Raw genomic sequence first — 25,582 nt, forward strand, 5'->3', positions numbered from 1 at the left:
CGAAAGGCGAACCCGAAACCACGCGCCCAGCAGCAGAATGCCACAGCCACTGACTGGGCCACCAGCGGCGGTCTGAAATAAACAAAGGGAAACGCGGAACGCAACAACGTGCAATCAAGTGATGACGCAAAAGTAGACAGAGGAAGGCGGTAAGAGTAGGTGGGGAGCGGGAGCCTACTACATTTACGACTAAAAAAACAAAACGAACGTCGGAAGCAGCGCCGGCGGGGATCTCACGAGCAGGCAAAAGGGCTGAGAGGCGGCGAGGAAGCGACCGGTCCAACCCGTCGTGACCGCAGACAAACGGACCGAGCGTGCGTTCGCGGTGTCCCACTTCTCTGGCCGGCCACGAAGACGGCAATTCGAGAGGGGGGGAGAAACGCGGCGCGGAAGCCCCCCCGCCCCCTTCAGTGAACTTCGCTAACCTTTCCCCCCGTCCCACGCCGATTTTCCCTTTTGTTTATTCTCACTGCAAAAGCAACTTCCGCAATCGCCAGCAGCGGCGTCGCTGCAAAAACCCACGAGGCTGGCCTCTGCAGTGTGTAACGCGGCGCACGACGCACGCACGTAAACCTGTTGCCAAGGCCACGTGCTTAGGCTGCGCAGAAATGAAGCGCGTGTATGAGGCGGCGGTTTATTCCTTTTTTTTTTTTTTCTCCTGAAAGTTACAGCGCTAGCCATGAATGCCGCCTGCGCTGCTACGCGGCAGACAAAGCCGTTTCATACAACAGACGACCGAACGTCTCACGCATTATTCTCGGCTGGCGCTTGCGGCCGCTGCACGTTGCACCGCAATTAACGCTTCCGATTTTTTTTTTCTTTGCATAAGCGTAGAAACTGTTTAATTTTGCAACCTCTGAGCATTACTTTCTTGCTTCCATAGGGAGAAAAGAAATAAAAAAAGAACCTAAATTATGTGATACTCTGCAAACCTTCTACTTCATCGTGCAATTATGTCACACTGAAGTCGTATTCTTCCAACAATTCATTTTGTTTTCAGTTCTTCCGTTCTTATCCCTCGTTGGCACGCAGCGGCCGATAGTGGGAATAACAGCGACGTGACAACCTCCAAGCCAATGTTGAGAAAGGCGAAACGAAATGGACCACCACAAAATGCAGTCACATGATCATCACGGAGCAGAGAAATTATGTCTGTCTGGTAGAAAAACAACGAAACAGCGATAAAGCACTAATACAGCAAAAAACAACGAAACTAGCACGTGCTGCTGTATTAGCGGACTGCTATATATGGACCGCATACACCGTGTTCACGGGAAGAGTTCGACTTGACCCAAAGAGTCACTGGGGACCCGTCGATTTTTCATTGTGTGGAAAGGGTCCCTGTCTGATCTCAGTTTTTCCGAGTATTAAACGACAGCCAAGAGAGCCACGTAGTCAATTCCTGCGATCTGGCTGATATGAATTCCGCTGTTTCTTCCACAGCCAAGAGGGCGAAAACGTCCTCTCGATTCCTAACGCGCATGTTGTGCGGTTCGCCTCCCAACCTCCGACAATGCTGTCTTTTTTTACTTTTCGTCTGCCTTTTCCTTTGATGAGAACAGGAAGCTTCACACATATTTAACAATGGCATATTTAATTACGTAGTTCAGTAAAAAAGAAAGGAAAACTTCATATCCGCTGTTCTCATGCATAACCAACTGTCTGACTGGCAACGCCCCTCCAGTAACCGCAGAGGTCAACGCCACTGCCGTAATGGAGCCTTCAGCGACAAAGCAAGGTTGGCGCATACGGGGCGTCGACGTCAACGTGAACGCAAAAGAGAAGAAGCGGACGCCGGAGAGGCGCTGGTGGGAATGACTGGTACATACCTCTGCCGTGCACGCCAATGGGAGTTGTATCGCTGTTTGTATGCATGCGTGACCATACGCACAAAATCACTAAACGCATACTTTATTTATTTATTTATTTATTTATTTATTTATTTATTTATTTATTTATTTATTTATTTATTTCAGGTACCCTTATGGCCACAGGGGCATTATTGAGGGGAATGGTACAGTACAAAAAGAGGAATATAAAACTTCGAGACACGTGCATGCACATACTCAAAGGTATACAAGTAACGACACTTCCGCAGTACAAAAAGCACACTTAAAATTGTATCACTGCTGAAAAAAAAAGGAAGTAGAAAGCAAAGTGTGAAGAGTTCTTAACGTCAACGAGAGAGAAAGAGAAATTCAAAATGGCGCAGTATTAGAAAGGACCCGAACAAGAGACGAGCTCACTTTCATTTTTTTTTTCTTGCCCTTTCTTGGTATCGCGATTTATTTGTTGCCTTTCACTTCAGTTCAAAACACATCGAGTCTCCCCACTAGAACAGCTAAAAAACTTAACAACCTCCTTAATGTTGTTTGGTTGCTTCTCAGCCAGGGCCTCTGCAACATTGCCTATGCCACCAGAGTTCTTATCTCTGCAGTGTTAAACATTTAACTTCGTCTGTCGGTCATGAGATCTTCAGAATAGGAGAAACATCATTACTACAGAAGAAAGGAGAGTTGACATCGTACATACCGACTCATCGGCGCATATATATATATATATATATATATATATATATATATATAAAATACAGTTTTCTAACTTCTCCCGTCTACGCCCTTTTCCAGGCAACAAACCATTCAGAACTCATCGAACTTTCCTGCCACAGATTTCTGCGTTATACCAAAGAAAAAGGACACACGAATGTCAAAGTAGTGTCGTCTCTGCTCGCGCGACAGCTTAAAGGGAGCGGCCGACTGGCCTTTGCGCACGCCACGGAGCAGTCCCCGGTGTCGCCACCGTTGGGAGAACGCTCGCCCCGCGCCATACGCACACCGACCGTCCTCCAATCCACGCATCTGTCATCATCGCAAGGGGGGGGGGGGGGGGGGGTCGCATCCCGTATAGAAAGAAGGGAGGCCAACCGACGGACGAGTCCGGAATCGACGTCAACGAGTGGGCGCGCGCCCCAGAAAAAAAATAAAGAAAAAAGTCGGCGCCCTGTCGTCCAGTCGCCGTAATGAACGCACTCGGACCTCCGGTCGCTGCTTCGCGACGGCTGGCTGTGGCGCACGCAGGGGATGGTTGCAAAAGCAGCGTAGCACTAATGCGGCTGGCGGAGTGGAAATGTCGTCGACGTTTCTCCCTGACGCTAGGCCAGGCCGTCCATACAGTGGCGACCGGCTGTCGCGCGCTTTCTTCGCACAAAGTTCCATCGACGCAGCCCTGAGCTCTGGGCAGATCAACAGCTTCCGAGCTGTTGCTGCCTCGGCCGACGGGACCGTCGCGGCACGCCGTTGCTCGTTCGCGTCAGATTTTGTTGGTTAGTGTAGATCGTTTCTCGTGCTTGGGGACGACTGTAGTAACTTATTCGCCTGGCATGGGCATTCCGCGCTGTTCTTTTCTTCTTTCTTATCCGGTGTTTTTTACATATACGATAAACCATCTTGCGGGGTATCTTGTACCACACGTTATACACCACACTGTCAACATAACAACAATGTGAAGACTTTAGAGCGACTGGCTTAAGAAGAAATGTAAAAAAAAAGAGAAACTTTTGTGTAAAAACTTAGCGGCTGTCCCTTCAACTACGTGTAGCGTTCTTCATAACCCAATCGGCATTGTCGGGACGTTCAACTTAACAATTTCCTTTTTTTTTACTGCCTACATTACGTCTACATATCACCATTCACCGAGCCTTTAAAGCGAGTTTCGGACTGTAACAAGCTGGACATAACGGCAGGAGATTCAGTTCAAACGTCGCATTTTCAAAGGCGCTTTCGAAAACTATGTACACCACCACGGGATCGAGCGACTAACGCATGAAACGCGAAAGATGCCGGCGTGCAGCCAGACGATGACAATACGATCTCAAAGTCGATTGCCTTTCACTGCTCCAACATCATCCACGAAACGGCTCAATGTTTCCTCAATGTACACACCCAATCACCCCAGAGAGCGATGTAATGGGGTTTTCCAGAGTGCGTTCAGACTGACTGCTCAAAAATACGAAGAAACTGTTTCGGAGATGCCTTTTCCTCCTCACATCGCCACACCACGTAACCCACTTTTGTATGTCGCTTCTACCGTTATTAAGACACTTATCGGAGCAGCCTCAGAGTATTTTCAGACTCGAACGCAGCGTCAAAGGATGCCGCCGCCTACGGTGGGTGTGATAACTGCGCGCGGTGTCTTTGATGCTTTCATCGTCGGGGAAACGCCGTGCACTAGAAAGCTTTATGGCGCAAGGAACAAACGTTAGTGCATGCAAAGCAGCGGAAAGTAACGCCATAGTGAATCGTCGGCACGTGCTCGGTAACTGAGTTTGAAGGTCGCTCTCTTTGGCTGCACTTTTAAAGGGGTGACTTAAACGCATAATAACATTATGAGCTCTGTTGATGTGAGATTCGTACGTGCGACAAGGATTTACTGCGATAAAGCAAATGAATGTTTGATAATAGCGTCAGAAGTCTGCGATTTTGAATGGAGAGCAATGAAAGTGATTCCTTGATATCTGTGATGCTGCACAGTTGCGCGAATTATTTTTCTTTTCAGATAAATCATGACGCGTTTTCTTTTTTTTTTCGTATTGCTTCCAGTTTAGTCAAAAGATACATCAGACGGGGTTTCCAAATTATCGAGGCGTATACTGCCTTCGGACGGACAAGCGTGGTGCATGCCATTAGTTTGGTGGAAGAGTTGGCCAAATACAAGTTACGTTTAATGAAGCCAGGTGCCTCGGATGGCCTGCTGGTCATGGTATTAATGTGCTCGTTCCAGGATATATCAGAAAGTAAATGGACTGTTAGGCATGTGGATCTGCATCTGCATGTGGTACACTTTGAGCAGGAATGGCCCGAATCGCGTATGGTGCGTCGGTTCAGAGTTATTTGCTGCCGTAAACATCATGGTCTTTGTTTCAGAGATGTTCTACCTGCCACTAGTGGCACCAAAATATAAGTATATCCGGTTGATTGCAAATGCGTTGTTATCTCCAGTCTCGCTCATTCTTCGGTGCATAATGCAGTCGTCCGCGAATGTTTTCGTGGTGTGGGAGACGTGTTTCTTGTGCCGCTGAAACGGATTAGAAATAAGACCGGACCCAGCGTTGAACCCTTTGCTGCGCCAAATCTGACACGCGGAAGTCACGATGACTGGAGTTGTGTTGCAATCAGTCGGGAAAGCCTGAACAGGCAAAGTAAACTTTTCGCTCTTCTTTCTTTCTCTTGCCGGCAAATAGAGACCCCAGTCCACGTTTTGCCAGCGTTCTGTCAAAATCAAAATTATTTTTCTTTATTTCTTTTACGTTTAGCGTCCCGAAGCAACACACGGTCTAAGACAAACAACGTTGCGGGACGCTCCGTATTAATTTCGAACACTTGGAGGTTCTCTAACTCGCTCCAAAAGCATGGGACACGAGAGCCTTTGCGCTCCGTTATCAGCGGATTGATGACGCCGCAGACACGAATCGAACCCGCGACTTCGTGCACAGCAGGAGAACGCGAAGGCCGCGGACGTTTTTTTGGCAGCCTACACATTGTCCCGAGAAAAAAAAAAAAAAAAGAGGTCGTTAGTAAGCTCATTTTAATATGTCCTAGCTGTGGTCCACACATCTCCTGGACACGCTGTTTCCAGTGGATCTATAGATATTAGTCGATAAAAAAATGCGTAAGACCAGCAGCTCACAGTCTGTCAATGGATTGATCCATTTATAGCATCCGCAGTAAAATGCCTATAGACTTTCTACTCTTAAGCACGTATATTAGTGATGCCTTTGCCGGGCAGAGAGTGCGTGCACCAAGCTGCCACCTGCTCGCCAGCACGAGAAATCACCGCGGTCGGAAACTGGCGGCGTCCCTCCGAAGGAGCGACGATATGCGGCCGCTATACGCAAGTCCCTGTGGCGGCGGTTTCTCTCCAACGCGCTAACGACTTGGGAGGCCCAGCGTAGGCTCGACTAGAGCAATACATAGGTCGCTCGTCGCTTCCCAAGCGCGCCTCAAAATTTATCTTCCTTTTTTCGTTAAGGGAACACCTCGAAAGATAAAAAAGAAGAGAAGAAAGGAAGAAGAAAAAAAGATTGTGAACCAGAACGAAAGTACGGTGTTTTAAGTGAACTATGTTCCATCCTTTCCGTATATATTTTTCTCAGAAGCAATGCACGGTCTTTCTTCTACGAAGTCGCACGCACACATTCTTGCTGCCTGGCGATAGCGGTGCAGTGTGGCACCACCGTCCAACGTTGCTCTCTCGTTTATCCTCCTTTGCGCCTTCTTTGCGCTGCCATAAATCTCCTCTGTTCCATCTTTCAGCCATTGCACACGCGTTCCTCGAGGCAGAATAAGTTTCACCGACTTCCGCCTCAACACTTATTCTCCACTGCGACGAAGGAACAACTATATACGTTTCAGAAAAGCATGAACATAAACAAGCGCCGCCTGACTAATTTACCATAACACTATTTTTCTCCGAACCAGCTTCGGTTTCGGTACCTAGGTGTATGCATCACGACGTCATGATACACTGGTTCACGTCACTCCGTTCGTATGATTGCAGTGCCTAAAATTAAAATTAAATTATGGGGTTTTACGTGCCAAAACCACTTTCTGATTATGAGGCACGCCGTAGTGGAGGACTCCGGAAATTTCGACCACCTGGGGTTAAGAAGCGTACGGTGAGGGGCTAGTTGGTATGACATTATGAGAACAAAGAAAAACTGCGCAAAAAACAACAAGACAAGGAAAGAACCACACGACACGGGCGCCCGTGTCGTGTGGTTCTTTCCTTGTCTTGTTGTTTTTTGCGCAGTTTTTCTTTGTTCTCATAACACCTGGGGTTCTTTAACGTGCACCTAAATCTAAGTACACGGGTGTTTTCGCATTTCGCCCCCATCGAAATGCGGCCGCCGTGGCCGGGATTCGATCCCGCGACCTCGTGCTCAGCAGCCCAACACCATAGCCACTGAGCAACCACGGCGAGTGATTGCAGTGCCTGCCACATGCGAGCTATATATCACATGGTGCTATATATCACATAGCACCATCACACCTAGCCTTATCGTTGCAAGACGTCAGCAAATTTTACCCCTGTGTCATGATGTCACAATAATGCCGATGACGTGAGGTACCGCACTTCAGTATCAAATTGAAAATACCTTATCATTGTTTTCAACTTTCATATTTGCTAAGTTTCCCCTTTTGCGGCGCGAGAAGCGTATGGCAGAGTTTTAGTAAAGCTTCGAATAAACGTATCAGTACACTCCTTGAGGATGGATGGATTATTACATTTCTGGTATACCACATACATCGGTCTCGGTGCGAGCGGAGACTCGGTACGCCAAAAATGAAGCAAGAACGAAAGATGAGTTCTAATTCCGCGCTAGTTTTGCTTTTTGACGTCATGCGAGTTTGACAGCGTCCGCCCGGGGCTTGTTATTAGTCGATCGATGCGCAAAGGTTACAGATCATTATAAAGGCATTAAAGACTTAACCAGTTGAGTCTGGTGAACACTTCTTTTTTTAACAAAAACAGCCCAAAAAAAAAAAAAAACAAGCGAATATAGTTCGAAATCCATGGCGTCACGTACTAAGGCACCGTCGTTAAGGTTGTGGAGCGAAATTTAACATGCTAAGCTTTGCGCCTGAATTATCCTGCTAGTGACCAATATTATTCCGCCAAATAGATTAAAATCAAGCATTCGAAGCATACTTCATCAGACTTAACCAAATAATACCAAAGTCAGGCCAGCAAATTCCCTTGCACTTTGAACCTGTCCACTTCGCCGCAGCTAATGACACCTTGGCTTTGCGCTGTGCTAGACGAAAAATGAAAGTGTCATTCGGAGTCGATGGCAGCGTCGATCGGTAAGTCAGCCAGAACAATATATGTGTTATCCTAGGAAATACTTCCAATAAAATATTAACACCATCAATGGTCACGAGCTGAGCTGCTAAGTGCTGAGAATGACGAAGCGGCGGTTTCTAAAAAACGAGACGGCCTTCATTGCCACATGAAGCGTGGCGGTTTCCATAGGCAAAGAGACTCATTGTATTTCAAATAAAGAAAAAAAAAGTGTATTAGTGCCGAACCTGCATTGAGCATTGTGTTATTCCTTTTTTGAACTACTGCTACCCAGGCTAGACACTTCCATGCAGCGAAGTGAGTTCGACGCTATGCGCTTAACATATTAACCTTTGCAGTTCCCGTTGCCGAACAAATTTGGGAATTCGAGCGAGCGTAACCGAACAGACCAGCAGGAAACCTGCCTTACCAAAGGCCTCGTGAATGACGGTACTAAATGATATCTTATAAAAGGAGAGAGTGAATACCAACAAGCATCCCGCTCTGACCACTTCCGCTCAACAAGAGACGAAGAAAGCTCCAACAAGGATGTGGAGAATTGTAAAAGTTACTCGACGAAGATTATTCGACCTCGCACCGTTTTGTAATGATACGCGAGAATGGCTTCCATTTTTGCAATGACCCGTTTCACTAGCTATTCCTTCTTTGGGACAGTCTCGACGAGTGTACGATGCAGCAACGAAGGGTGAAAAGAATGAGAAAAACAATGAAGTGAAACCGCTGCAAAATACCAGCTCGGTCCAGCAGTGCGCTGACCGCCTCTGATCACCCTCCGTGCAACGCCGACTGAATGGAAGCTTCACGACGGAAGGATTATCGGCGAACAATGGCCGAGCCCTTCTCCCTTCTCACAACGCTCTAACGAGCAAACTGGGATACATAGCGCAAGAAAGACACAGGGACAAGCAGGAACACGGGACGAGTTCCTGCTTGTCCCTGTGTCTTTCTTGCGCTATGTATCCCAGTTTGTACGTATCCCACCAACACGCCCAAACTTCTTCCCTGCTAAAGTGCTCTAACGAGCCCTAGCTTTCACCGCGCTGCACGTGTTTTGTGGGGCCACACAGAAACTACTAGAGACAACTCTGGCGCTACGATCGTTCAGCTATACCACGTGAACGATGGGTTATACACGGATCTGTCTAATATCCGTGCTTGTGGCTTGAGACGTTCACGCGGCGTTACTTACAGCGCTTTACCTTTCCCAATTTCCAAGAAATCATAGTTGTCCAAATGCAGGAAGGCATATTAGGTTTCCGCGCACCCGCATATTCATTGCGAATTGCCGCTTTCGTAATGCAGGACTTCCTCGAAAGTGATAACTTTGCAAAGTCACCAAGACGTTTGAAATCAGGACACAATTTAGGCAAATCCGCAGGTTCTTGCACCACTCGTCCTTCCCACGCTGGCCGAATAACCACAAAACTTGCAGCTCCCGTAGGCGCCAGCGCTTCAAATTTCCCTCTGGTAATTTTTGTAGGAATTAAACTCTATGGGTGAGACGTAGTCGCTCCTCCCACTATCCCCCCTCCCCCTCCTTTTTCGCTCCAAGCCACGAGTCATAAAGGCCAGGCCACGAGGCTGATAGATAGGCGAAAGGGCTCTAACCTCGGCGCCGACGTTGGGTTCCCGTGGCGCCTTGGGCAGGAAGGAGGCACCGCCAGGCACATAGTCCAGCACCGGGTTCCCGCTGCCGGCTAGGCTGCGGAACAGAAGCGTGGTGCACAGCACCAACGCCAGCGCCGTCAGCGCCAGCTTCAGCATACGCCGCGTGTTACGGCGCATGGCTGCTGTGGGGCGCTGGCGTCGTCAGGAGAAACAGCGGCGACTCCCGGGCATCCTTCTTGCGGAGATGTTCCCCCCCGCTCGAGCAGACGGCGGCTAGCCTGCGCAACACAAGAAGGAATAGGACTGGTTATCACTTACGAAAAGTTTGTACTGTGCTGGCACGCAACGTAACGATTACACACTCCGACGCTATTCCTTCTCGTGCTTCGAGAGTGGTCCGAGCAGCGCTACATACGCGTTATCGCCGGGATCGGTCGGCCGTGAACTGTGTATGATGAGCAAGGAATAGAATCGAGCGAAAGCAATCCTTAAATTATTTAAGCGCTGGTTATAGAGAAGAAAGAGACGAGTGAGTGACAGGGAGAGGGAACGGGATATTGTATTTTGACAAGACCCCGGAGTCTATTGAATAAAACAGTAGAGCAGTGAAAGTTCAATCATCTAAACCAAAAACGGGAAGCGAGTTATAATTCGAGCAGAACCAACAGGTCATGTATGTCCAAGTAGAAAAAAAAAGTTATCTTTGCAATCTGGCGCAAAAAGCGTCAGGTACAGAAGCCCGCGAGCAGACACAGCAGCATAACTGGAAAAAGAATGACACATTGTCTAAGGCACGAAGAAGGCGCCGATACCGCTATGATCTAGGACGTTTCCTAACCTAACGAGCTGCCGCAATATCGGTTGAGTGAAGTGCACGCACATAATTTCGTTTGCAGCGGGCGATGTGTGCTTTTCAAGATTAGCTATAGGCAGACGTTTTTTTTTTTTTTTTCGTAATATATGAAAGCTTGACGGGAAGTCAACGAAATACTTTTTTTTTTTAATTTCGAACGAAAATCTTGAAATTATCAGAAAAGGCAAACAAGATTTTCTAAAGGGAAAGTTAGTAGGAAAAAAAATGTGCTACTGCATTACTCGCTCAAGCGCGCGTTAAATATTGTATGATAATCATTCAGTTTTTTTTATTACGTAAAATAGATTAAGTAGTTTCTTCGTTAAAAACTTTCTAACAGATGTAGCTGTGGAATTGAATCCTGATAGTTCTTTCTTTTTAAGATTTCATTTACTAGGGATGCATTCAATAACATAATGAAATCCAGTTCCAAGATATCAGTTTACAAATCTCGATGCAAGGTATGTATATTGGGGCTACAGTTTTTTTTTTTTTTTTTTTTTTTTTTTTTCAGAGGCCTTCCTCAATCAACCGATTAGTTCCCCGGAAATGCGCGAGGCCGAGGCAAGTTAGGGAACTGCACTTGCTCTACGTATACTGAACATAGCGTTGGTTTACAGCCATGTAGGTGGAATGCCAACATTTCCTTTCAAAACGCTTTTTTGTCGTGTACTTCTGGTACACTACTTTGAGGAATATCAATTATTTCAATTTATCAATCTTTAGGGGCGCTAAGTTATATATGCCACTTTTTTTTATGTGTGCATGACCCGTCGCCCGTTGTCACTCTCTGCCGCTGCCTCCTCCGCCATTGATGTGCGTGTTGATGAGAACGTTGTTGTTGTTGTTGTTGTTGTTGTTGTTGTTGTTGTTGTTGTTGTTGTTGTTGTTGTTGTTGTTGTTGTTGTTGTTGTTGTTGTTGTTGTTGTTGTTGTTGTTGTTGTTGTTGTTGTTGTTGTTGTTGTTGCATCAGCGGCGTAACAGCGCGTACACAAAACTTAATTCTACAAAAATATAAACAAGAAAGGAAGAAATATCCCGCGGCAGTTGATAACGGAAACGAAAGCTACTAAAGCGCGCAGCATCCGCTCAATATTTCAGAGCGGCACGAACGCTCCGCCTGAAGTATGCAGTACTGTGAAGCATATAACGTAATGATGACGCTCCGCACGAGCTGAACCACCGTAGCGTATCTCGCATATGCTACGGCAGCTCGACAGAGGCGAAGAAACGCATTCAGTGTAAACAAAAAAATTAATAATCATCGTAATAATAAAACGACCTCTGGTCCAAACGAACGCCACATGGGTCATCGCCTAACGGAAAACGCGCTTGAGAGGACAAACAATTCAACGTCCACAGTGACGTAACTTACACGCGAGCTTCTTCGTAACGGCACAGGCACACGGGTCGCCACAAACGACATCGAGAAGAAACGAACGACGACGCGTCCAACAGGGCAAAACGATGCGGAAGGAAATACGCGACGGAGGACTGGCGCTCTCAGTCCGCACGTCAATTCGTAAAGTGCGCACTCCGATCGCATTATCGGAGAAAGAAGAATGACACGTTTTCCTTTTGGGCTGACACATTCACGAAGAAAGGCCGGGAGGGAGAAAACAAGCTGATTGCGGGCGTCTCGACGAGGTGCTCAAGGCGAGCCGCTAATGAGATTGTGGCCGAAACGACGCCCAAAAAAAAAAAAAAAGGACGTCCCAACGCTGAACGTTCCGCACCGACGCCGTTTCTGCCCTGCAGCTGCTTGAGTTCCGTTCTGTTACGCCATAATCCAGTCCATCAACACGTTTATGGTTGGTTATACATTTGGCGTGCACGTGCGACAGAACGTGATCGTCGCTTTATACCCTTATTAATTCTGTTTCGTGCCGGATGTCCTTCGCCCCGAGAAACGAAACAACAAATTTTGACAGCGTCTTCTAACAATTAATCTAAAGAAAGAGAGAAGGTTTTTTTCCCCTTTTTTCTCTCTATTTTTTTTTTACCAACCAGTAACGTTCGCGTTGGTGAAATACACCCATTTACTTTATTTTGTCTAGTTGCCTCCAATAAGCATTGGAATGCGATCATACGCTGAATTCTTTATCCATTGACACTGCACCAACTTGATCCGCTCCACGCGCCAGGCTCGTCCAGTAAGTAAAAAAAAAATTAAATAAAGCAAGGCAACTGCTCATCCAAGAGAATCCTTGTGTGTCAGCCCAAAACTGTCGGGGCTGGACTGGCAACGACTCTGGGCTAAGTTGGGGGATCCCTTTGGTTTACGCAGCACTTTCCTTTCTTCAACAGTTTCTATGGTTACACCGCGATACCGCAGTGGTAGCGTGCTGCTCTCAAGCGTGCGCTCGGTGAACAAGGTCGGCTCCCGTCGAGTGTCGGCGAAAATGCATGCTGCTGGCCGAGTTCTGCCGATGAGATAAAGAACGCCCCGCCTCTTTCTCGTCGCCAGTCACGATGCAGCCGACCTTGTTCACCGAACGCACGCTTGAGAGCAGCACGATACGACTGCGCAAGCGCTCTATCACGTGGCTTCTTTCTTATTTCATATTTCGCGCGGTTTCTTTGCAATTCCGAAAAAAAGGACTACATGAGACGTATCGCAAAAGAAACAAACGGATCGGTGGTTTCTGAAGGTGCTCTACAAATCTGCGTATGATACTTCGGTTTCCCAGCCAATAATTAAAATGTAGGGTAATTAATAATTAGTGAGTTACAGGGAAAATAAAAGATTGCCTGAGTTACTGTAGACCCGTGCGAATAGTACGCGTTCTGTTCAATTCGCTTCCGACGCACCTTTCATATTTAAAATCTTGGCTCAAATTACGTGGGACACCCTGTAGAATGTTGAGCTCCAGTCAAAATTGATGTAGTGTTGCTCTCGTTCAGCGTTATTTTCAATGCTAGAACCTTTTCGCAGCAAATTCGTTGTGAGGTGCCATGATCTATGAAGGTGGTCGACAGTTCTCAGTGCGAGCGCCTTACACGCACATCAAAGGCTGCGCTGTCCTTTTGAAATAGCGCGTGATAACGACTAACATATGATATAACGCGTCCTCTCTCTCCTTTTTTTTTTTTCTTCCTCGGTCATCTTAAGCATGGAAAGAACGTAGCCTGAGGATTGTATTCTGCCCACCCATCCACAGCCGCATTCATATGATCGACCACTGTCAGTGCCCTCGGAAATCACGCCGACCATCCCCCTTCAGGCTGTTTATCCTCTCGGCAATGAATAGAGTCGTGAAAATACATTTTTTCTTCAGCTTTGGTTTCTCATTTCATCAATTCTCCATTTCATCAGGGTGGCGCCTTACCCCACTGTCGTCTCTGCTCGAGTCCGCGAGCCGACTTTAATCGTATATATCGTTATTGCCCAAACAAACCTACTCCGCCCTTTGAGGGAGCTGAGCGACGGGAGCGTTGGGAGGCTGCTCTGCGCAGCTCACAGCCGGGAGATTAACTCCGGATCGTATGATGGGCCATAGGGGTCGCCGAAGCACAAGGACTTTCAGCCTCCTAGAGCGGCCTGACGGCCCACCGTCTTCCTCTTTCCCTGACTCCTATCCGCCCTCACCTGACCCAGTCCTTGGTGTCAACAAAGTTGTATCCTCCTCCTCCTCCTCCTCCTCCTCCTCCTTCAGCTCCGACTCCACATTTCGCTTTCGGGACTACTGGGAGCACGAGGTCAAGATTTTCTCCGAATGACCAATCCTACTGTAACTTAACAACCGGTCAGTCTCTCGCGAGCCCGGCGGAGGAAACGCGCAGCCTTCTGTACTCCTGAAAGCTTACTGCGCGATGTGCGATCATTATACTCTGCTTTACGACTCTGATGAAGACGACGACGTCTTCGCGCAAATCACTCAGCCGACCCGACTAATCAAGGACCCCGAACGGTGTCGAGTCTCCTCAGCGAGTACAAAGGAAGCGGGCGCCATTCGTCAGCCCGACCCGAACACGAAACTCTCCGCCAAAGACGGTGTCTCGTTGCGTCGCGTGGTAATTATTTCGCAATCGATCAGCTTTGGTCGCACGCAACACGCTTGTTCTATAGCGGCGCCTTTGTGGAGCAGCATTCGAGGCTGGCAGCGTTCCTATACACGGACATATGCGGCACGTAATGGCGACTTTACAGCTCTCCATTCTCTCGTACCACTCACGCGCCCTCCTCAAGCCTAGGGCCACGCCGCTTATATGGCAGACACGTTTATGGCCTTCCTCCGTTACGCCTCTAATAACAGAAGAGCAAACGCGACTTTTTTTTTTTTTTCCTCCTCTTCTCGTATCACACCTGCGCACGACAGCGCAATTCGGGGCGCCACGAGATAATCGCCCCTTCCCCCCTTCCCCCGCGTGACCTGCCCACACGGTTCCAGTTTTCTTTCTGCGTAACTCGGAATCCGCGAGAGTGAGGGAAGACCTCTAAACCAGCCTTGACAAGTTGCCGAAATGAGCTCTCCGTCGAATCCGCGGGGTCGTCTAAAATGGGACACTGGCTGTTAGGAAGCGTCCGCGCTCTGTCGCGTCTAAAGTAGAGCGACCATGCGGCGAACGCGTCCCCGTTGAAGCGGCCTGGCGCCTCAGCAGCAGCAGAGCAGGCGCATCGCAGCTATACCAACTGCGTATAGACCACATTAGCAACGGTTGCGATGTGAGCACTATCGTCGCAGAACAAAAGCAGTCGGCTCACCTCTCGCAGCTAAACGCGTTACAAACGTGGCTGCACGACCGATTCATTCGTGGAATTCAACGTCCCAAAGCAACGCTGGAGCTATTTGAGAAACGCCGTAGTGGAGGCTGTAATGCAGTGATTGGGGCTTGTTCGCAAGACATCGTGAGGCTTATAGGGCGTGAAAAAGACAAGGACGAAAGGAAGACGTGACACACACAGGCGCTAACTTGCAACAATCTTTATTTCTAGCAAGAGACCCATACATATATACAACTTTTTCGCGTACATCATCATACATGCGCTGTTTGCAAAAATTCCCTACACACCATTGCGCAGGTAAGATAACTCTTTGCGGGAAAGGGCAATTGATGGTTTTGACACACAGTTATCCCCAAGCCCATCAATCATTCTGCTTCTATAATTTCGCGAGTTTGATTGGTAGGCTGGGGATAACTGTGTGTCAAATCCATCAACTGCCCTTTCCCGCAAAGAGTTATCTTACCTGCGCAATGGTGTGTAAGGAATTTTTGCAAACAGCGCATGTATGATGATGTAAGCGATAAAGTTGTATATATGTATGGGTCCCTTGCTAGAAATAAAGATTGTTGCAAGTTAGCGCCTGTGTGTGTCACGTCTTCCTTTCGTCCTTGTGATCCAGAAGAATTTCACTTTGGCCTAGTTGGTATTTACTGCACATCATATTGACCGCAAATAAAGACGGGGACAGAGGGAGAGTCTTTTTCACGCGCTATAAGCCTCACGTAGTGGAGGGTCTCCGGATTGGCTTTGACCACCTGGGGTTTCTTTACGCGCAACAAAATCCAAGAATACACGAGCGTTCTTGCACTTTTTCCGGATCGAAATGAAGCCGGGAAACCAAGTAGCGACATCGCGCTCACCAGCACAACGCCGTAGTGGTTGCGCCACAGCGGCGGGCGGCATGGTTGCGCGACTGTCGTTCTGTCGAGTTGATCAGCTAGTGCAAAGAGTAAAACCGATAATCGAGTTTCCTAAGAAGATGGCTAGAGGGAGCTTTGGTGCCGCGATCATTCAGCCATCGCGAGAATTATTGGATAGTACAGATGTATTTACCTAATGAGCGTGCTTGCGTCATCAGACGTTCTTGTCGCGTTATTTATTACTCGGTATCGTTCAAAATTTTTAAAACAATCACACTTTAGTTTTAAACGCCTAAAGACTATAAGTTTCTCCGCACATGTATGATCACATTGCAATGTAGCATTTATACAGGCAACATTTTACCGCCAACAATATAATCTTTTTTTTTTTTTTTCAATCACAAAGCCGTTTTAAGTCCGACGAGTAAATTCGTGAGCTATATCCTTCATATGCTGGCTGAACCGCCATACTTGCAGTTGTAGTAAGCACTACAGCGCCAGAGTTCCCTCTAATATTTTTTTTTTCTTTCGAGAGCCTTATGAAATCGAAGACCGCTGGCCTATTACCGAGACCAAATTGGTGCCCAGTAATGGAAAGTACAGTCGCGGGCGGCAAGGGTGGAGAAGTGAGTAGGAAATTTCCAGGCATAGCGCGGGTTCGCGGATGAAGCAGGGCAGAGCTAGGTAATCGGAGACCTCTGGGATATGAGCGTTTTGTCTTGCAGTAACAGCAGTGCATTTAAATGATGATGACGTAATGATTTTGATGATGGCGATGGCGGCGGCCGGGGCAGTGGGTGGTGCCCTCTGGTATAAATAGCCTATTCGCGCGGGCGCGCAGTATTTCGAAATAAACGCGCCGTGCGGCAATGCGCTGTACAGCACGAGTCTCGCGCTTCTAGCCAACATAACGCTCGTGGGCGCTGACTGTGGCGTCATCGTGGAAGGCAGACGCTCCAGCTAAGAACAGGCTGCCGGCCTTCCCGCGTTGCGTCACAGCTCAAAGCACAAAAGTATTCCGCCTTCTAACGGCTGCGGCCTCCAGCCTCAAGCGATCTACCAAACGCAGGGAACATACAAAGACGGAAACGACCATATCTAACAAACAAACAAACAAACAAGGGGGGAAGGGGGGGGAGGGGGAGGATAAAATATAGTAGAGACCCCGCCAACTGTGGCAATTGACCTGACGCGAAGCATTTTGTAGGTACCTTACTACTATCCAGCATTGTTATAGAGTTCCCCATACCGATACCAGGTGGGCATGTCCAAATTGCATAGTTGTGTGTGTGACGACAGCCACACGACGATGACGTCGAAGACGATCGTATGGCGGCAAAGGCACGATTTCTACGCCGGCCGTTCGACGTGAGCTTGCGACATAGCGATTGTTGAGTTCTACACAGGCAGTGGAGGAGCGCGAATCGAGAGAAACGCGGCTTATGACGTCATCAGGGACTCCCCGTTATACAATTGAACGTCATTACAGCTGTGTCATGTGGTGTGTATTTTAAAAGACAATTGCGTTTGTGCACCGCCGAGAAAATGTTAAAAAGGATGATTCACTTGGGCGATCGTAAAGTCAGTACAACGTCTCACGCAGAACCTACGTAGGGCAAGCCGCTACGACGAGAGTACTGGTGAAGATGGGCCGGTCCCGGAACTAGTGCAGTCTAACAAGATTCTTCAAAGCGTCAGCTACGTCCCAGAGAAAGAAGACAAGAAAGAGGCACGGGGTGCACATGCCAGTGTTGCAATAAGATGGCTGCTTTTGCAACGAAAGAAATATGCGTTCGATCACAAGAATATGAACAAATAATAATAATAATAATAATAATAATAATAATAATAATAATAATAATAATAATAATAATAATAATAATAATCGTGGCCTAATGGTAAGAGCACCGAGCTGCAGCGCTCAAACGAAGAGAATCGATTCCACCGTCGGTGACACGTAATTTTTTTACTACTAAAGCGAGGCGACCTACTGCAAAGAATGCTTCGCATGAAAAAGTCCGTAGAACTACAGCTGTGCATAATTACCTCAGAACTAGACCTTGAATAAAAGGCGGTTTTCGTAACGTTTCACTCCAGCACACCCAGCAGTGCGCATCATTACTGAGGGCAGACAATACCGCTGCGTGCAATACAAAAGCACGCGTCACGTCGGGTTCTACACAGAAAAAAAGAAAAAATACGCCCATGCAAGCGAGCATTCGGGGAACCAGAGCCTGCTGAGGATTGTGCGTTTCATTTTAACCTTCTTTTTCGCCTTTTTTCTATCATTTTCTTTTTCGGAATGAAACAATTAAAAAACACGCCACTGTGTTTCCATCTTCATCTTGACGACACGTATGGCGACAAAGGACAAATGGCGAGTGCATAGCACGACTTTCGCCCAAAACGTTCATTGCATTATCGGGCACAGCGTAGTATACCTCCCCTGTTAATCAAATTCCGCGGTTTTATGCGCCAAGACCATGAGATGATTGCGAGGCGGGCCGTAGTGGGAGACTGCGGATTTATTTTGACCACTTCGGGATCTGTAACGTGGACCCAGTTCACGTCACACGGGTGTTTTCCTTTCTTCTTCTTCTTCTTTTTTTTTTTTTTTTTGAGATACGCGGAACGTCGCGAGCACGAGCCGGTTCGTGCGACAGAGTTCCTGCAATCCTGTTGTGCAAGTGGCCGTGTACTTTCACGCGCGCACCCGAACAAAGGTATAAGTTCGGGAAACTTGCAAGCGCTGGGAAATACGAGATACGTGAAATTAAGCCGAGTTCTTGCCGCAGAAAGGAAAGAAATTAACCAATCGCGGAATGTTTGAACGTACGGCCACAAGTACTCGTGCAGACCTCGGAACTGTTAACGGTGCGTCAGTATCGACACCTGCTTGTTTTGCAAACCTCTCGCTGAACTCTGCTATGCGTGTCAGTAGAATATTCAGCCTATACATATGAAACACAATTCCATTGCAGAATAAATAAGCGCATAAGGCGTTCAGAAACATCGGAAACGGCGGAACGTGTTGCTATTTTCAGACAGTTCTGAGGTATGAGCATATTATACAATATGTGCCTATCTACAAGAAGCACATTCGCTGGCGCGCGACAAACCACACACACAAAAAAAAACAGACCGTAAGCCGGACACTATGCAAATAAGTGTGCTCAGAAGTATAATGTTTCAACGTCCTCTTAAATCAGTGAGCACTGCGCGCGCTCACGTACTGTCGCAACGCGCTGGGTCACTCCGTAAATCAGCGGCACGAAATGCAGAAACGCCCGTCTACCGTGCATCTGGTGCACGCTAAGAAACCCCACGTAGTCAATTGAAATCAATCCGGAGTACCCCCGCTATGGCGTGCCTCATAAACAGACCGTGGTTTTGGCAAGTAAAACCTCTGAATTCATTTTTTTTTTTTAGACCCACGGCAATGTACGACTAGGCGACATTGTACAGAGCTTAAAAAACACAAAAATAAAAGTGGTGTCATTGTGCAGTGTCATACCGTTTAAGTGGAAAAAAACAACAGAGCAGTGCCAGCCGCGAAGAGCTGCGGCTGAGTCATTCCCCGCAATAATCTAAAGAATGAAAATGAGAATAAATAATAATAATAATAATAATAATAATAATAATAATAATAATAATAATAATAATAACAATTTTATTACCACTGATAAAAACAGTACATTTATTCTGGCCTGCCAAAGACATCGAAGGCTTCAGAGGCAGAGCTTGCAGGCAGCAAAACGGTACACGGTACATAAACAGAATAATACTATGCAGCGAACTCGAGCATAGCATATGAGAGAAAAAGAATGATTAAGATGTATGCAGTGTCTATGAAAAGAATTTCATCGAGCATAACGAAACACAGAACCATAGCAATGCGCTTCAACGAAATGGCCATACGATACTAGATGAGCATACACCAATCAGGCTGCCATGGTACAAACGGGTTGCACGTGCACAAACACAAGCAAAAACGGTAAATGAAGAAACAAATACGCATTTACAGACAGATACGCTTAAGCAGTCTCTTTAACTTGCATTTCGCTTTTGTGCAGAAGGTGGGGGGAAAGGGGGGGGGGATAATTTATTATATTATACAAAGCAGTACAGATATACGAGGTCGTGAGTTCGTGAGGCGCTTCCTCTGGCTTTTAATTAAAGATCATGACGTTGATAGCAAACAACGCTCGGTAAAATGGAAGCAAGGACAATCAAGAACAAAAGGGTCAGCTGATTACGATCACATCTAATGACATCCCCTCTGAAACAGGGCGGTGACAAATAGTCGCCTACATAGGCTGCTTGAGCTAATCAGGTTTTACTACATCTACTGCAGTCTAGCATTTTCGCCTATCTCTAGTTTATATTCTCTCTATCCATTAAAATATCCATCTCCATATTATAAAGTTACCTATGCCTGCAATGACCCCGGCTCCATATATTCGCTGCCTATTTTTCCGCCGATACTCTAAACGTGTCTTGCTTACCTCGACCACTTACAAGTAAACGCTCCAACCAGCTTTGAATCCCGGCGCTACAGGAATGCGGACGTTCCTTACGGTCCTGGCAGGGTGAGTATCTTGGCATTCCTTTAACATGTGCTGAGTTGTCCTCAGTCAGCCAGCTCACGCCTCAAATAGCAAGTTACCCTCTTTGTGTTATCGAACAGATCTTCCCGCCTGATTTCTTTCTTACAGTATCTGTAAATCTTCATTGCATTTTTTGTTTCCGTCCTTTCAGCATTCAATTTACCGTCTCTGTTCCTCTCGCTTTCTTTCTGAACACTCCTGGTTTTCTATTTACCCCATCAATTACCTTGTACTCGGTTGCCAACTTTCTTGACCTCTTCCTTCATTCCGCGTCCGCGCTTTGAGGTACAGATATTTGTGCATTATAGCGGCCCACTTCTTTTCGTCCATGTTCCTGACTCTTTCGTAAAAAAACTAATTTTGCTCTGCAAGTCTCTGACTTTACAAAAGGCCCAACCTAGCAGCGTCAGGGACAATGCGTTAACTTTGGCGTTTTCATCGCACAGTCCGGTATAAATGTCCATTCCGCGAATAAAAACCACTTGGAAGGCGAGAAGGCCAGCGCTGTCCGCGTTGTTCCGTGTCTCTGTCTACGTTTAGCCTCGCGCTGCAAGAATAATTAGGATTGCCCACCAACAAGCCCAAACTTTACCACGCCAAGTGTTAGGGCGCCTCCACGAAAGCTTGCGTGAAGGTCCGCTCCCAATCAGTGGGGCGGCAGCCACACACCACCTGTAGCCGAATGAGCTCACGCGCGGCTCAGTCACGGACACATAACGGATAAAGTTCGCGCAAACACTAGCGAAAGCAGAAACACAACAGCGTGTTCCACGCTGCGCCGGGCATCGAGGGACACTATATACCTGCGTGAGATCTGTCATACGCACATGCGTCGAGCACGCAGGTATAGCGCGGACACACGCAAAAACGCGTACAACAATATGTGCGCGCGTCGCACACACGTCGACAGTTCGCGGCGGTGGCAGCGGGAACAGCGCAAGCGCTAAGGCTGAGTGTGTGTGCGTGCGTCGTCCCAGCGTCTGAATAACGCACGAGAAGGGCAAACCACGCATGACTGCCGCGGCGCTAACGCGCCCACGTATAACTGTCAAGCTCCGTCGCTCTTAAGTAACTGCACGCCCGCCATTTCAATATATATATGCTGCGTGAAGGAATGCATCATAAATTTCAAACCGAACAGCTGTTCCCATAGTTATATAGCAACTTCGAGCCCAAACTTCTGACAGCGTGAAACGACTCCAATGTTTTGGCTAAGCGCATAGAGAGAGTTCACGATGTAAACGTTCTTGTTTGTTTTGTTTGTTTGTTTTTTCTTCCAAACGGCTGACGCACTCCAAACAAGAAGCGAACAAAATGATAGATAAAACAACAAAGTGCTCTATAAGAGACGTCGGGTTCTCATCTCGCCATGCACAGGCGACGTAATTTGTAGCTCGATTAAATAGCGTCGAGTGACATACCTACTGGGAAAAGATTGGTGAAACTCGGTGTGTGGCTAAGATGCTTCGAAATACATACGATTAAGTGCGCTCGAGTTAAGGTATGCGCGTTGAGACGGGCTTCCCTATATAAGCCCGTGTACAGACATTCCAAATTTATACTGAAAAGCTTTGGAATCTACACAAATTTTTATTCGGCTAAATGTGCGCTTTTTCTGTATAGTAAGCTGAGTTGCTACTCGTCGGGGCACCAAGCACACGAGTCGATAGGGCCATATCCTAAGCTCATACACTTATGCGCCAGTTCGCATACAAAGCACGGACGTCAGTGTAAGCACACCTTGTATACTATAGAAATTTAGGGACACGATGGGGCAGGAAGCTACTATCTCGCTTCAACACAAAGAGGCACGCATCCTACCAAAGCGCCAAGTGTCTAGTCAAAGCCTCGTGAGGTTGCTGGGTGCATTACTAGGCATTACTAAACAACATCAAATGGAACAGTCAAATTTGTTTCATCACGATGCTCTACACGTGCGAAGTGGAAGAAGTACGGCTTTGTGACGCTGTACAAAGATGCGTGCGTTCGCAGACTTAGCCTAGATCCGCACGACCTTCCGCGAGCGTGCGGACATGCGAAAAACTGTGGTACATGCCGCAGTGCTCGCGCAGACCCAGTGTAAAACAAAATTTCTGCAGAAGTGTGCGACATGTGAAGTTTTCCGCATGTCCGTACGCGCGCAGAAGGCCGTGCGGATTAAGCGTGAGTCGGCCCTCAGCCTATGAAGAACTGCGCACAAAGCAGTTCATATATAAGCCTGAGGAGTTCGCAGTCGAGATACTTAGCCTAAAGAATTATAGTGAAGGCGATCGAACAAAGAGTTGGTACGAACGAAAAATTCTGATAAGTCAACTCCTGGTTCACACAGTGCAAACAGAGGTCCGTTTACGTACAATTTGAAATGTTCAATGCAGGTATATCGGCAAATGGCCACACGGCCACGCGGCAGGCGTGTCGCGAAAGTCCTTGCCACACACGCGCACTGGGCTTTTTTTGCCACAGTTACCGCAGGCCCCATGTTCGCATTTTTCGAGAGAATTACGCGGTTATCTGGCGTTTCCATCAACGCCGAAACAGCTGGCTGCCACCGCAACGGCGCCTGGCGGCCTGGCCACGCACGAACCGAGCTGTTCGGTGTTCGAAGAACAGCGCGCGTCCAGAGCCCTCGCGCTGCATGCACGCAAACAGAATCCGTCACAAGACCACAGGGAGCAAACGAGGGACAAACAAGAGGCCGACAGCAGAAGCAACACGATCCGCACAAGGGGACCTCCGATTGAGCTGACGCGCGACGCGGACAGAACCGCCTAACTAGCCGATCAATGCGCACAACAAAACGAGCGCCGGCGAGGCTCCGAGGAATGGGCAGCGATATACTCGGAAAGCGTGCGCTCTCCATCAAAGAATTCCAAGACGCCGACAATCCCGTACAAGCGCGATCACGTGCACACAACGCCTGCAGGCGCAGCCAGAAAGTGCCTGCGGTAGTTGCACAATTTGTCTTGAGATATACGCGGATAATACATTGAAGGAATTAAGAACCCTGTTATATAGTATGTACAGCCAACCACAAAACTTTACGGACCACGCAATCTCAGAAAACTTTCGGTTTCCGAGCAGCCTGTAACGATACTTAGGCAGCGAAACCGAACAACCCAATGTTGTTCACATATACTAGTAGAGGCTGTATAAGCGAATACAGCCTCTACTGTATTGTACTGCGTTGTGAAGTTGCGCAGATCGATGTTCAGCTTTTTCTCAGATCTCGTGTTCCGTAAAACTTTGCCGTTGACTCTACCTATACACGGCCGCCGTGCGCGCTCGATAACGCCTGCGCAGCGAGACAAACATCGTGCATGTCAAGTTGCGTCGAACAGGTAATTCCAACAAGACACCAAACTAAGACAACACGATCACGCAAGCGTGTGAGCTCGCGCGATCCCGGCCAAGAGACCTCGCTTAGCGGCACAAACGCCGGAATAAGCAACAACCGCCCAGCAATGAGAAATTTCCACGTCGCTACCACGGTGTCTATATACTTGTGCGCAGTGTATACGACTTCCACGCTAAAGACCGCGACGGCGACGCGCTGAGTTGCGCAGCAAAATGCCGTTATACAGACGTCTCTGAAGCGCTGCTCTTCCCCTTCCATCTTGGCAAACTCCACCACCCTCTGTAAACATCGTGTCGTAAAGCAAGTGGCCGCTCGTGCGCAAACGGCACGCTGGGAGTTGCGACGTTTTGTCGTCGGTTCTCCGCGAACAGTACGATTCAAAGGGGACCGCCGCAAAAGACCCCAAGAAGAGCACCGACACCCGGCGCCAACTCCGCCGTATGGTATGGTATGGAGAACTTTATTGGGTCCTGAAGGTCAACCATACGTTGACGCGGGCCGCTCCCACGTTGGGACTGTCAGGCCGAGCCCTTCAGCCACATCGCGGGCCTTCTGGACTGCCCGTAATTGGTCAGAGAGTGATTCACTGTGTAGCATTTGCCGCCACCATTCTTGTTCCTTGTCGCGGTCTGTGAAGACCGCGGGGCACTGCCAAAGCATGTGGTCAAGAGTAATGTTGCCATTGCACTTATTACAGTTGGTCTGAATTTCCCTCTCCGGATAGATCCTGTTAATAAAATATGGACTTGGGTATGTTCTTGTCTGTAGCAAACGTAATGTGACCGCTTGGGCTCTGCAAAGCTTACCGTGTGGCAATGGGTATTCCCTTCTGCTTAAATAATAATGCTTCGTGATTTCGTTATATGTTAATAATCGATCCCTGTGTTCCCCGGGTGATGTGTAAGTTGCTCGGTCTAGAAGAGCACGGCTAGAAAGTCCTCGTGCTGCTTCATTTGCCACCTCATTGAGGTTTCTCCGAGCTCCGTCCACCACCCCCAGATGTGCAGGAAACCAGCGGATTTCGATCCTCTCACTCTTGACCTTCTATATCCAACTACTCGTTTCGCTCTCATCGCTCTCTGGCTCGTTTCACTTCTTAAAAACGAGAGCGCTCTCACAGCGGCCCTCAAGAGAAGAAGCACGCGTGGTCATTAAAACGCCACTCCGACTGGAGTTCCTCCCTATCGGTCACGGGCTGTACTTCTATAGCGAAAGCATTTATATATAGACTCCAGTCGATTTCCCGCCGTCGTCTTCACCGTCGGCGTCGCCGTCATGTTCCGTATAAAGTGCAAGCGCGAAAAGATCGCGGCCGCGCGCCGTGTGCTGTAGACGCGAGCGAAAGCATGCGACGGTGAGCGAAGAAGGTTAGTGGCTTGGTTAGTACACTGTAGCTTAGTGTCGGCGGCGTTTTCTCGAGGAGAGAGAGGGAGGGAGGGTTCGCGTGCACCGTGTTTTCGCACGCCTAGAGGTGGCGTTGAAGGGAGAGGCAGCTCGAAAAGGAATGCGGCTCGCCGCTGCAGCCGCTCTTCATACCGCCGGCGCTGACAGCGAGTGTCCGCGGTCGTCGAGTGAGACATGTTCACGTTTGCCTGTGGGCGCGTGACACCACGTTTGTCAATTTAGTTATACACGCGAATGTTTGGAGCAGTTTAGACAGCTGATAAACTTATTAAGCGTAATGCATATATCTGTGTAATAATTTGCCATCGC

General features: G+C 47.9%; 1 protein-coding gene across 2 annotated transcripts in view; it reads right to left on the reverse strand.

Annotated features, from left to right (window-relative positions):
- LOC126536162 (putative polypeptide N-acetylgalactosaminyltransferase 10) overlaps positions 1-25,582 on the reverse strand; it is a 167,863-nt gene that overhangs the window by 120,952 nt on the left and 21,329 nt on the right. For both annotated transcript variants that reach the window (XM_050183037.3, XM_050183036.3), the window contains exon 2: positions 9,469-9,746. In XM_050183037.3, coding sequence (XP_050038994.1) covers positions 9,469-9,645 — 177 coding nt within the window. In that variant the 5' untranslated portion in view covers positions 9,646-9,746. The remainder of the gene's footprint in view (positions 1-9,468; positions 9,747-25,582) is intronic.

Source organism: Dermacentor andersoni, chromosome 4 (genome assembly GCF_023375885.2).
Source record: "Dermacentor andersoni chromosome 4, qqDerAnde1_hic_scaffold, whole genome shotgun sequence".
Taxonomy (NCBI): Eukaryota; Metazoa; Arthropoda; class Arachnida; order Ixodida; family Ixodidae; genus Dermacentor; species Dermacentor andersoni.